At 46.0% G+C, this 12420-nt stretch overlaps 1 protein-coding gene across 1 annotated transcript in view; it reads right to left on the bottom strand.

The window, feature by feature from the left end:
* Positions 1-12420, bottom strand: part of RHCG (Rh family C glycoprotein) — a 265077-nt gene that overhangs the window by 28607 nt on the left and 224050 nt on the right. Inside the window, exon 9 of the mRNA XM_069624306.1 lies at positions 17-90. Within this exon, the coding sequence (XP_069480407.1) occupies positions 17-90 (74 nt within the window). The remainder of the gene's footprint in view (positions 1-16; positions 91-12420) is intronic.

Genomic DNA, 12420 nt, shown 5'->3' with positions numbered 1-12420 from the left:
TCCAATTGCATTTTACCTCCCAATAAACGCCGTCATCAAAGCAGTTTTCGTCAGCAGGTGCGCCCCAGATCGGTAATTTCAAAATGAAACCTAGAAAAGAACAAGTGGGATTAGCACAGTGTGGAAATCTGGGTTAAAGTAATATGCCTCTGATTCCATTGTAGTTCCAAGTGACTCTTTTATTAAGTCCCAGCATATTACATCCAGTTCTATATATACAAGATAGTAACTTCCAGGTCACAGTGGCAAGAACCGGCATCCTCTCCCTCTGTGGGCTACATCTTAAGTGACTCCACTAGAACCCCAGTCATATCACAACATTCCATCAGGTAGCATTCTATGTCAGTCAAAGACACCTTCTGTAGATTCTACAAGGATGCAGGAGAAAGACACATCCCTACACACAGCTTTTGCATGCATTGATACAGGCTGAGAACTGGACTTTTCGAGACACCAAGCACCTCAGAGTGGAGAAAGGCTCCGTAATGATTTTTCAGTGCACAATGGGATTAACACATTTATTATGCATAATCAACACCTTGACTAACAGCACAGTATTCGATGGGTCCGTGTTACAATGTCACGTGGAACATGGTGTGCATCACGGATATCCATCTGTGTCAACAGAGGCTAGCACAGGGGCAACGCGCTGGTTTCAGAAGCAAGACCATGCAAAGCAACAGAGGTTCAAATCCCGCGCCCACACTTAGAAACCGAATTCAGAAAATCCATACATTTCATTATAATCAATATGGTGAATACTGTCACCATCTGACCGCGCATTTGAAGGAGCACATTTGCACTTAATTAAGGGCTTGCCAGCTTTTATAAATCCACAGGGAATGCTGGTGGCAGCAACTTCAACGCCTCTTTGTTGGTTTTATATTTTTGGTGAGGCTACAGCAAAAAGGACAACCTCCCACGTTGGTGTTCTGCTCTGGAGTGCGGCCAAGATGGCTGCCCTTCAGCGTTAGGCCTGTGCCAGCGATGCAGACCAAAGCTGCCGTGTCATACACCACAATCAGAAACCCCCCTTTTTTAAGACATCTCCCACGTCAGTCACTGTGAGTTCCATGAAGACCTGAGAGCTACACCAGCTTGATGAAATATGACAAGCCTATGGTGTTGTGTCAATTAACACCCTTCTTTTCTCTACAAATTTCATACATAAGTTGATGGAAAAGTGCAAATCGAGCATTGGGAAAGTGCAAATTGAGCATTGCGAAAGTGCAAATCAAGCGTTGCGAAAGTGCAAATCGACCCAAGTAATCGGTTTCCGGCGAAGTTGCAAATTGCTCTGCACACGCAAGGAGCCACATGCACATCTTAGTGCAGGGTCAGGCAGGTGGCCAACTCATTCATAAATACATCCCTCAATCACAGATTAATTGCCATCTCCTGGCACTACCATCTCCTATCCCTGGGTCAGGAGCTAGGAGCTAGGAAAAGCTCAAAGCAAAAAGGGGTCATGCATGAGCCTTACCTGCATGCCAAAGCCCCCTTAGACTAACACGCACGGGCTGTTTTGTGAATCCTACCCCTGAAAAGCGCTCCCTGATCCTTCCTCCTATGTGGACGTCGAGAGCCAAGCATAGCTTAGTACCTGGTTTTAGCTGCCCACCTGGAGTTCCCACAACATGCAGGTTCTCTTTGGAAATAGGAGAACAGCATGTTCCAGTGCTCTAATTGCAGTTCTACAATGTGCATTTTACAACCAGGGCACAGTGGCACAGTCACTGTACTGAAAAATGGACGTGCTTCTTTAGGGTCTGTTGACAGCTTTCAATCGTTGGATGCATAATTCGAGACTGCCCACAATAGGAACCTTTCCCCAAGTCAGAGGGGTCCTTTATACTGCAATGGGGAGGGCGCACCACTCAAGTGCACCTTGCTGTCCAGATTTCACGAAGCAGGATCCACTCTGACACAAGATGCACCTGTCCAACCACATGGTCCAACCACATGGTCCAACCACATGGTCCTACGTTTTGCTCCCGGGTACTCAGTTTTCATTGGGTTGAGCATTTCTTTTTTCCATAATTAATTTTCTTAGAATGTTTTGCTGCATCATAATTAATATTGTTGGAGTTTGGCTATAGACCATGAATTTGTAATGCTACACATTCCAAACAAACATTGAGGATAGGTTTTAATCTCATGTTCAAAATGATTTGGAATAAATACTTCCCTTAGACCTATGACTAAACATAGGATCGGCCAGCATATGACAAGATACGGCAACTATAAACCAAGGCTCAACCTCATATGCCTAGCTACTGTCCCATACACCCTCATTATGCCACTGCCCCTCCCCATATAGATTCTCCCTAACTATATCAGAACCATCCAGCAGTTCCCTCAATTCAGAAAAGCTATCAAAACATGGCTGTTCCCCTACTTTTAGTTTTGACCATTCTACTGACCACCTCATCGCCTAGACAGCTGACTATCCACATGAGGCCTGCCCCCACATTCAGCTTGCATATTGCCTTAATTGACTGCAAATAATAATGGGCCTCATCACGGGTTGCGCGGAGCGGTAAAAACGCAGCAGTAACGCTATTACCACTGCACTACCCCTCGGCCAAATCCTGAGTTCGGGCGGAAAGTTGGCGATGTATTTCCAGCTTTGAGCTGATAGTCAATCTTGCCACTTTCCGCCCATTTTCGGCGCTATTAGCGCCTGGGGTAATAGTGCTGAATACGCCCCATTGGGTCCAATGGACCCAATACAAACGGGGACTTACTGCTTTGCTAAAACTCTGGATCAGGCGCTAATAGCGCCAGACAGAGTTGTGGTAACGCTATTTGCGTTGGGTGGTATCCCAGCAAATTTACCGCCGGGATACCGCCCAACTTGTGATGACCCCCAATATGTTTACTTTGACTCTAGAACACCTATAATGAGCCTTCTCCCTCAGAGCTTTCCTTACTCGTGTCCGTTTTATGACACTTCTTTTGTTATTAATTAATTTGTTCACATATTGCGTGTATTTGGGTGCACTCCTATTTCACTTAATAATTAACTTTCTGCACTCTAGTTTCTTATGATCTAATTATTTAATTATAATTATCACCTTGACCTTGAGTAAGGATTACCTCATTAGAGTTGCCTACTGCACTTCTGCTTTTACTGTTTACTTTAGGGCTGCGCAGTGATTTAGTCCAAAGCGGCCGTGCTCATACACCACAATCTGAAACACAATTTTTTAAGACATCCCCCAAGTCAGTCACTCTGAGTTCCAGAAAGACCCCAGGGCTACGCCAGGACAGCGAAATATGAAGAACCTATTCTGTCGTGTCGATAAACAGTCTTCCTTTTTTTTTTACAAATATCATACATAAGTTGCTGGAAAAGTTCAAATCGAGTATTCTGAAAGGGCCAATCGACCTCAGTAAGCGGTTCCAAATGGAAGTTGCAAATTGCTCTACACATGCCAAGTGCTGATAGCCATTTGCACCCCAGGGTTCATCTGGGGTGCAAATGGTTTATTATCATTTTTTTACAGGAGTTGGGCTGCGCGCAAATTGCTCGAGCCCAATCTCACTTAAAAACAAAAGATGGCCGCTGCCATAGGAAAAGGGACTTATTCCACTGCTATGGCAACTGTGTTTGGGAGGTGAGCCAGGATCAGTTCACAAAGCTCCAGTCCAGCCAGAAAGTGGGGAGGGAGGAAGGAGAGTGGGGAAAGGGTAAGGTTTGTTTTTGGGGTGATGGTGGGAGCGTGGGGACATGAAGTGGCAACACAGAGCAGCTCCTCGTTGCCTCACCATTATCAAGATGGCACCATCCGGGAAAGGACCTTGGGGAGCCGAAATCTGCGGATGGTACCAGTGTGTTCTCGCCTGCTGTTCCAGCCACCTGATTGGCTCAGCATCCTTCACCGGGTGCAAATACGCCCTTTCTTTCATCTGTTAATTTTTGATTACGTGTTCAATCCTTGGTTCTCCGTAGGGTTAGCATTTGGAGTGCTGTCCTGTTGGGTCTTTGTAAATCTATACTATCTTCTCTGAAGTGCAGGATAGTGTTAGTGGAGTGAAAACCTGAAAGCATTGTGCATAAGGAAACTACATTGGGGTCTCCTGGACGAGCAATTCCTTTTTTAAATAATTTGTTTAACTTGCAAGCTAATGTGTGCCAACCAAACTGCACCTACCTGTTATCTAAGCTCTAGAGCTTTGTTGGCTCGAGTTGCCTAAGTATTCAGGAAAAGTTAATCCCTAAGACTCCTTAGACATGGAGAACGCCTACACTGAAACCCATGTTCCTGCTGTGGGTGTGCAGTTCAGGGGCTTTGCTAGGGGGGGGGGCTACGTGGGCTATAGCCCCTGATCTTTTCGTTGTAGCCCCGGATAGAATCTCAGGAGCTACAGCCAAAAGACTAGCTAGCCCCCAGTCCTAACAGGTCCGACATCAGCTTAGCCCCGGGTCTTTTCCAAACCTAGCAACTCCCCTGGTGCAGTTAATGGCTGGAATCAGCAGCCTAACGATATCCGTTGAATAACTGATCATACAGCCTTGAGTAACATTGAACACTTGCCTAAGAGGCAGACAGTTTTTCTGTTAGTTCTATTTTATCGTTCACTACACTTGGGATTGTTGTTTTTATGTAACATACCATGCTGTGTGTGTGGTGCTGCAGTGGTTATTTTTCATTGTTCATATTTTATCAATGAATGTGTTGGCCTGGTTTGTCCTAAAATTGTGCAGCACTATGCCTTGCCCAACCTAATAAGAATGTTTCATAAAATAAAATATATGGAAGCCTATTGTCAATTAAACAGAGGCTGCTGTTCCTAAGGGCATATCCATGATCAAATAGCCATTTTGGATATAATGTGATGGATATTTGATATTTGAATAGTACACGCAGCCACCATTTTGCAGACCTGTGAGTGACAGGTGGCAACTATCCAATGGTCTGGTCTCACAAGGTGGCTTCATATTATTTACTCATCTGTTCTATTTATTTTTAACAACAGTACTAACACAGCAGAACAAACCAATCCTACCCATGTGTCCACAGTTCCTAATCCAATCAGAATCCAGAAAGTCCTATTTCTTTGTCCTTCGCCGATCATTTGTCCTCTTCTCTTTCAGCTCCCTTACAAAGCTCCGTTATGTTTCGATGGTGCATGTTCACAGTATTTTGATAGGTATTTGCAACATTGTTATTACCGATTAAAGCTAAATGTACTAAGAGGCTGTGTATCGGCGCAAGGCACCGGGGTTTTCTTCGCACACTTGAAGTTGCTGGTGGTTCCCAACAAGTTTCAGCATTAGGAAACTCCAATCTGTTTTTGCACAGGATTTAGCACTGGCGGGCGAAAAGGCACACGCTCACAGAGCCCGTAGTTTGCCGGTCCGGAAGCTTACCGGAAGCTACGCTCAGGCCTGTAACTATGGGCCCTCGTGGCATTACCTTATGCGATAATTGCACACAGGCTCAGGGCTTATTGCCATAGTTGGAAGTTAAGAAACTGCAGGACCTACACACAGAGCCGGACATCAAGAGCCATAACCACAACGGGTGGGGCTCGGGTGTCAGTGAAAAAGTTGAGGCAAATCTGTAAATGTCTGCCCTGATTGTTAAATTACTACTTGAGTCCTTCCACCCAGGGACTCCCCTCAAAAGAGACATTGATCATGTTTTTTAGAATGGGCTGCATATTGGAGTAAGATCCCGACTAATAATTGCAGTTCCTATCAAGATATCCACTAAAGAGGAGATTCTGGGATAAACCAGAAATAAGGGCAACGTTACACACAATGAAGAAGTTCTTTTTTACGAGGATTCTCCGAAGGTGGCGGGGAGACAATAAAGACATTATTTGGTTAGGCCAAAATGATTGTGAAGGAGAACAAACAGTAGGTGATCCCAACTAAGCCAGCGGCACTGAAGATCTTCTTTTCGGAGGGCATAAGTGCAACTTTGGATGCTAAACAAGCTGTGCCAAGGCGTGCCAATGGACTGAGAAAGGGAAGAATTGGCACGTGCCTTCATTTCCACCACAGGGTCATACTTTCTATGCTGAGCTAAGTGCCTGCACATGTGGTCATTGTGTGCATATTGAGCCCTCCGTCCAAAGCCCTGCCATTTGGGGCCAGCCTGTAGAGTGGCTGCCATGATAACTTGTATTAATGGGCTATGTCTCCCCTGGATATGGACAATTCACTGTGATGGGGTGTCTGCTCTGTTCGTTGTATTTCCCCTCGTTTCTATTCACTCACTCCGTATGAAGTTAGTGTTTGTTTCGTAACATTAGCATCTAAAAGGCACTGAAAATGGTGTCACAGTTCCTTGATGGTTTTGCCGCCGGCAGTCGGGAGCACGCTTACCGGTCAGCCCTCGCACTCTTACTGAGTCCCACGCCTTGGCCGGTTCTGGCCTCTGGGCCCTCCCTGTGATGTTAGTTGCCACGCAGCCAGTGACATTGCTAAGAGGGTGGCACTTGTTGTAGGGCTGGCATAGGGTGCCTCGGAGTGGGTTGAGGATGTGGAGCTCGGACTAAGAGGCCGGGGTTCAGTACCCACATAGATTCAGCACACCTACTCCAGTAACATGGCAATGGTGAGTCCAGTGGGAGGAGAGTAAATACAGAAATCCAAGAGCGTGGGAGGGTATTGAGGGTGAAATGCAGCCAACATTTTATAACTTTAGTTGTCCTGCTCTGTCGAACTCGTATCCCTCTCTGATGCCAGGATGCGGGTACGTCCCATCAAATGAAATGAAATGAAATGATATTTTATTTATATCGCGCTTGTACACACGTGTTCCAGAGCGCGAAAAAATGCTTTGACAAATGCTTAGATAGCAAGAATACTGGCTACCATGCTTATTGGCTAATAAGTCTGGTTTTATAATTGAACTTCTAGGTTTCACAAGGAATCGTGTCAGTCTGTGAAGGCTTGCAGGAGTTTGCATATTCCACCCATTTGATGCAATGTGCTTGTGCTGTTATGGACTGTCTGCTTCTTCCTCATAGACAAGCTTCATCTAATGACTCAATGGGCCTCATTACACGGTAGGCGGTAAGGGTTTACGGGTACCGGTATTTTACCGGTACCCGTAAACCCTTACCGCCTTACTACGAGGTCCCTTTGCGGGTTGGGGAATTTAACGCCTGCTATTTGCAGGCGTTAAAAACCAACCCGCAAAGGGACCTTGGTGCTAATTACGGTACCGCAATTTGCGGCACCGTACTTAGCGCCTTCCCCATTCCCATTATGCCCTATGGGGCAAAAATGGGAATGGGGAAGGGTAATGGGGGAAGGGGGAATTACCGCCCCACCAACCTTGGAATAGGGCAGTAATTCCCCTTTCCACCAAGGCGGTGCTGGTATTTTACCGGCATGGACCAAGGTGCTAACAGCACCTTGGTCCACCGCCATCCGTGTAATGAGGCCCAATGTCTTACATTCTCTCCCAACCTTGGGTTCAGTAATTCTGTTTAGTGAAGCACTTTTCTCTGTGTGGTAAGAACAAGCCTTCAGGGAGAGGGGGGCACATGTGTAGCTGTATCAGGGGTTTGAGATCTTATGGCTTGAACTGGTCCATAAGATTATAACATAATACAGCAGGTGTGGATGTCGTATAACTGCACAACCTGAACGTGCTTTTGACTGGCAATCAATTCATGACACTATTGCAGTCTTCTGACATTGATTGTTATCCAGGGATGACTTTTGCATTAGTATAGCCTTTTAGACAAAGGGAGGGGTCATTACCACGGGATAATGACTCGCCACAAAGTGATGACCGGAGGCAAGCCGAGGGACATGTGCTGGTGAAGGGTCATTATGCCAGGAGATATTGACCCCTTCTGACGTCTACAAGGCTATTAGCACATTGTCTGTGTTTGGAGTTTTGCAGATGAAGTAAAACATCTTAACATAGTAATTAAAGTGAATAGCAAACTGTGTGAGGAAATAACATGTGTTTTTTCGCCTTGTAGTATTGAAACTAAACAGATTTAACAGGATCATGCTCGAGATGTAACATAAAAGTAAACCGTTTCTCTAAAAGAAAATGGATGCATTTTCCAATGTTTTAAATGTTTCTTGAATGCTTTCAATTAAATGTTCTAGTGCAATAAATGTCCTCGCTGAGAGGGATTGTCTTGTTGAAACATATCTTGGCCAGAAATTGCATTGTTGTTTCCTTGTGCCTCTGAAGACTAAATGTTCAGAATGCAGTCACAACCAGTAGTTATGGACTGCACTCTAAACATTGTGATTGACCGAGAGGAAGTCAATAACGATTTAACATTTATTGATTTTAAAGCCGCTTTCAATTCCATAACTCGGAATGTTTTATGGAACTTGTTAGAAAAGTTAAAAATGCCTTCGACATTGTGGACGATAGAAACATCCCCAATGGTGAAACTACAGCCCCATTTCCTGGATCTACTGGTGTTCATCAAGGTTGTGCCCTTGCCCCCCTTCTATTCCTTTTGTACATTAATGACTAGAAATGTCTGACCGATGTGCTCATACACCCCCGAGAGGCATTAAAAAGATCGGCATCCTTTTGTGTGCCGAGGACGCCATGCTTATTTAATAGTCTAGAATGGGATTGCAAAAACCATCAGTCCGCTTCAGAGCTGCCAGAAGCACGTAAACTGCTCTCCTGAACATCCGTAAAGACCTGCTCTCAAACCTTGATTCCAACACCCCCTGTGTCCTCATCTTACTTGATCCCTCTTCTTCCTTTGACACAGTCAACCATGCCATCCTGCTCACCCATCTCCGTGATAACCTTGGTATCACCGGTCAGGCCCTGGCATAGCTGACCTCTTTCCTCTCTGTTCGACCCTCCCAGGTCCAACTTAGGTCCTTCGTCTCCAATATCTTTTTTTCTACCTATGGTGTCCCCCAGGGATCTAACCTCTCTCACTGGCTGTTCAACCAATACATTGCACTTCTTGCCCACCGCATTGCCGCTCTCTGACCCAACATTCAGTGCTATGCGGATGATAATCAGCTCATGTTCAGGCTACCTTTGGCCACCACTTCTCTGTCTCTCATCTCTGACTGTCTGTCTGCTATCCAGGAGTGGTGTGCCGCCAAAGATCTCTGCCTTAATGCCAGTAAGACTGAGATTCTCCTCATCGGCACACCCGCTGCTTACTTTCCTGCCACTCTCTGGCCGGCCTCTCTTAGCCCTCTTCCTGCTCCCACCTACGAGGCTAAAAACCTCAGGGTCATCTTCGACTCCACTCTCCTTCTCTCCTCACATCTCTGACATCTCTAAGAAGTCACACTACCAGCTGCACCTCTTCAGAGGTTTTCTTCTTTTCCTCTGCTTCTCCGAGAAGATCACTGTCTCCAGAACTCTGCTTCTCGCTAAGCTGGACTATTGCAACTGCCGCTTTCTAAATCTGCCTACTTCTACTCTCCGCCCTCTGCAACACATCCAGAACAGGACTGCAAGACTTGTCCTTAGCCTCAAGACAAGGGATCGTATCTCTCCAGGACTGAAATATCTGCACTGGATCCTAGTGGCTGTGAGGATTAAGTTCAAAACCCTCTGCATTATCCACAACGCCTTCTGGGGCCTGAGGCCTCAATACCTTCAACTCTCTCTTCCTAGATATCTTCCTTCTCAGGCTCTTCGCTCATCCACCTCGAACTCCCTCAGGGTCAGTCGCTTCTCCAAGCAACGAGTTGCTGGTAGATCTCTTTCTTCGGCTGGGGCCTCCCTCGGGACAGCCTCCCTGCCTCCCTGAAACTTGAAGAGAACCATCTCCGGTTCCAGAAGCACCTCAAAACCTTCCTCTTTGCTTCTGCTTTCTCTCCTCCTCTCCCCTCCTGAATTCCTGGCCGAAACTGTACTGGGAACCTGGCCACCCTCTGATTTCGGGCCCAGGTCTCACTGCCACGCCAGTTATACACATGCACTGCTGCCCTGGAAACCCCCACACTTGGGGACTGTTTTCTGTATTCCTACAGTCCCCCACTGCACTTGACACCTGATGTCTGCACTTTCCCATGCATTTGCCACCAGCTGGCCCTACTTCTCTGATTGCTTTATTTTATTCGATTATCCAATGTACTGCACTGTACACCCCCCCATTCTGCACTTTTACTCTTCCCCCTTCCCCTGCACTTGCGCGATCTGAATGACACCTGGCCTAGTATGATTGCTGTCTCTGTCTTCCCTCTGTTCCCCCTCCCTCGCCGCGTTGCACCTTGAAACACTTGTGTATAGGCGCGTTATAAATCCCATATCATATCATAACTGGATTTGGTAAACAATTTTTGAAAGGACAGAAGATGCCTCATCATTAATCGCCAAAAAACATGATGATGGTGTGCCACCCTTCTGGCAAACATAAGGTGAACATCACTCAGGATGGGACTCCCCTCCAAAGAAGTAAGCTCTTATGTTCATTTGGAAAAATGTCTGGGAGCCCCTCTACCAAGAATGAACACTGCCAAATAACCTGTTCAAAGGGAAGGTGCCCATTTGTGAAGGCCTACAAACGCATTTTAGCTCACTGTACCTTTCACAGAGAAGAAATGTCCATTTGTATATATAAGTCTGTTCCCACCCACTTAGGCGGTCCAGCACCGAAATGCTAGTCAATTCTCCTCTGAACAAGATTACCAACAGCAGCCCCTTACAAATGTTTCGTCCTAGCCTGGCCTCATCAGTGCGGTTAAGTTGTGCCTCTCTTAGCACAGTGGGCAAGGAGTCCATGTATGGATTACCCTGGGTAACCTAGGGTGAAACAAAAAGTTCCTGAAAATTCACAAAACGGTCTGGGGGCCCCTCTACCAAGAACAAACATGGCCAAATAACCTGTACTATGGGATGATGCTCACTTGGGAGGGTCTACAACCACATTCTAGCTCACGGAGAAGAAATATCCAGTGGCATGTCAGCCTGATTCCACCCACTTGGGTAATTTTCTGCGTGCATAGGATTAATTATTTTGTAAAAGTCTGAGCTATAGTGTAATCTTTGGCTGTAAAATGCTGCATGTAAGAGCTCCTTTACCCTTTAAAGGGGTTTAAGATTTTGTTTCCCTGCCATCTCGTGGATTGAGGTTTTTTTCCACTTTTGTGCTGCTTGTGGAAATATCTAAAATTCTTGGATAAGCCCAATCTACAGCTAAAGGCCACAAGGGACTCATCTGGGAACACCAATGAGGAATAAATTGCCACATCCCAGCAAAACCCGGGATAAAATCAGAGATACCAAGCAGTGATGGACTAGGTGATAAGGTGGCGAGAGCATCTGTCATCCCGTCTGGTGTTTGGCTTCATGAACTTCACTTCTAGTGGCCATCTTGGATTGATGACATAACTTCCAGCTACCATCTTGGATTGGTGACATCACTTCCTGCAGCCATCTTGGATCAGTGACATCACTTCCTGTGCCATCTTGGATTATCCCAATCTCCACTAAAGGCCACAGTAGACTCCTCTGAGAACACCAATGATGAAGAATTTGCCTCATCCCAGCAACACCAAGGACAAAATCAGAGAGACTTACCACTGATGGACTAGGCGATCAGGTGATGAGAGCATGTGTCATCCCTTCTGAACTCACTAGGGGCATCCAGCCCGGGGTGTCCCAGTTAAGGGCAGACCAGTGAAGGGTGAAAACATCCATTGACCAGACTCTTTGCCTCTAAGCCTATGAACATTTCCTTTGATGTGTCCAGCGACTAGTATAACTAGTACCCATTATTGATTCTTCTCAGTTCACCCTCGCCATTAGCTTCTCATGCTATCTCTTAATTTCCCTCTACTTCTCTCTTCACTGGCCTATGCTTAGAACCATCTCAACTCTCTTCCCATCTGTGTCATCTCTTCTCCCTAAGAGCACCTCTCTTCTCGCTCCACTAATCTTTCTATTCCCCAAGTCAGCTCCAATCCTAACTTCCATTTCACTTCCTCTTCTTGCATTTACCCCCAGCAGCTCTCTATCTCTCAGACTCAACATCGCTATGCTTCTACATTTCACTCTCTTTCTATTGCTCTTCGAAATGCACAGTCTGTCTGCAATAAAACCACTTTTACCTCCAACTTCTTCTCATTCTCCTTCTCTTGACCTCAATGCCCTCACTGAAACCTTGATCTCTCCCTCCGACTCTGCAACTCCTGCTACTCTTCATGACCCTGCCTACACCTGTACTCACTCTGCCAGCCCCACTGGCAGGAGTGGTGGTGTAGGACTGTTCTCACCCTCCAAACTTCCTATCTCTCCTACTCCTCTATCTCCCATTAATTCTCCCTCATTTGAATACACTATCTCCACAATTACTGCCCCCAGTGAAATATAATATTTCTCTCTACCGGCCACCTAGTCCAGTAGGTCAGTTCTTCGACCACATCTCCAAACTAATTGACCTTCTCCCTCCCGATCGCCACCTCATTATTATAGGGGATGTCAACCTCCACTCTCTCTC

The sequence above is a fragment of the Ambystoma mexicanum genome, chromosome 11, assembly GCF_040938575.1.
Source record: "Ambystoma mexicanum isolate Mex_15411 chromosome 11, UKY_AmexF1_1, whole genome shotgun sequence".
Lineage (NCBI taxonomy): Eukaryota > Metazoa > Chordata > Amphibia > Caudata > Ambystomatidae > Ambystoma > Ambystoma mexicanum.
The sequence above is the reverse complement of the archived record's forward strand: the minus strand, read 5'-3'. Positions and strand labels throughout refer to the sequence as shown.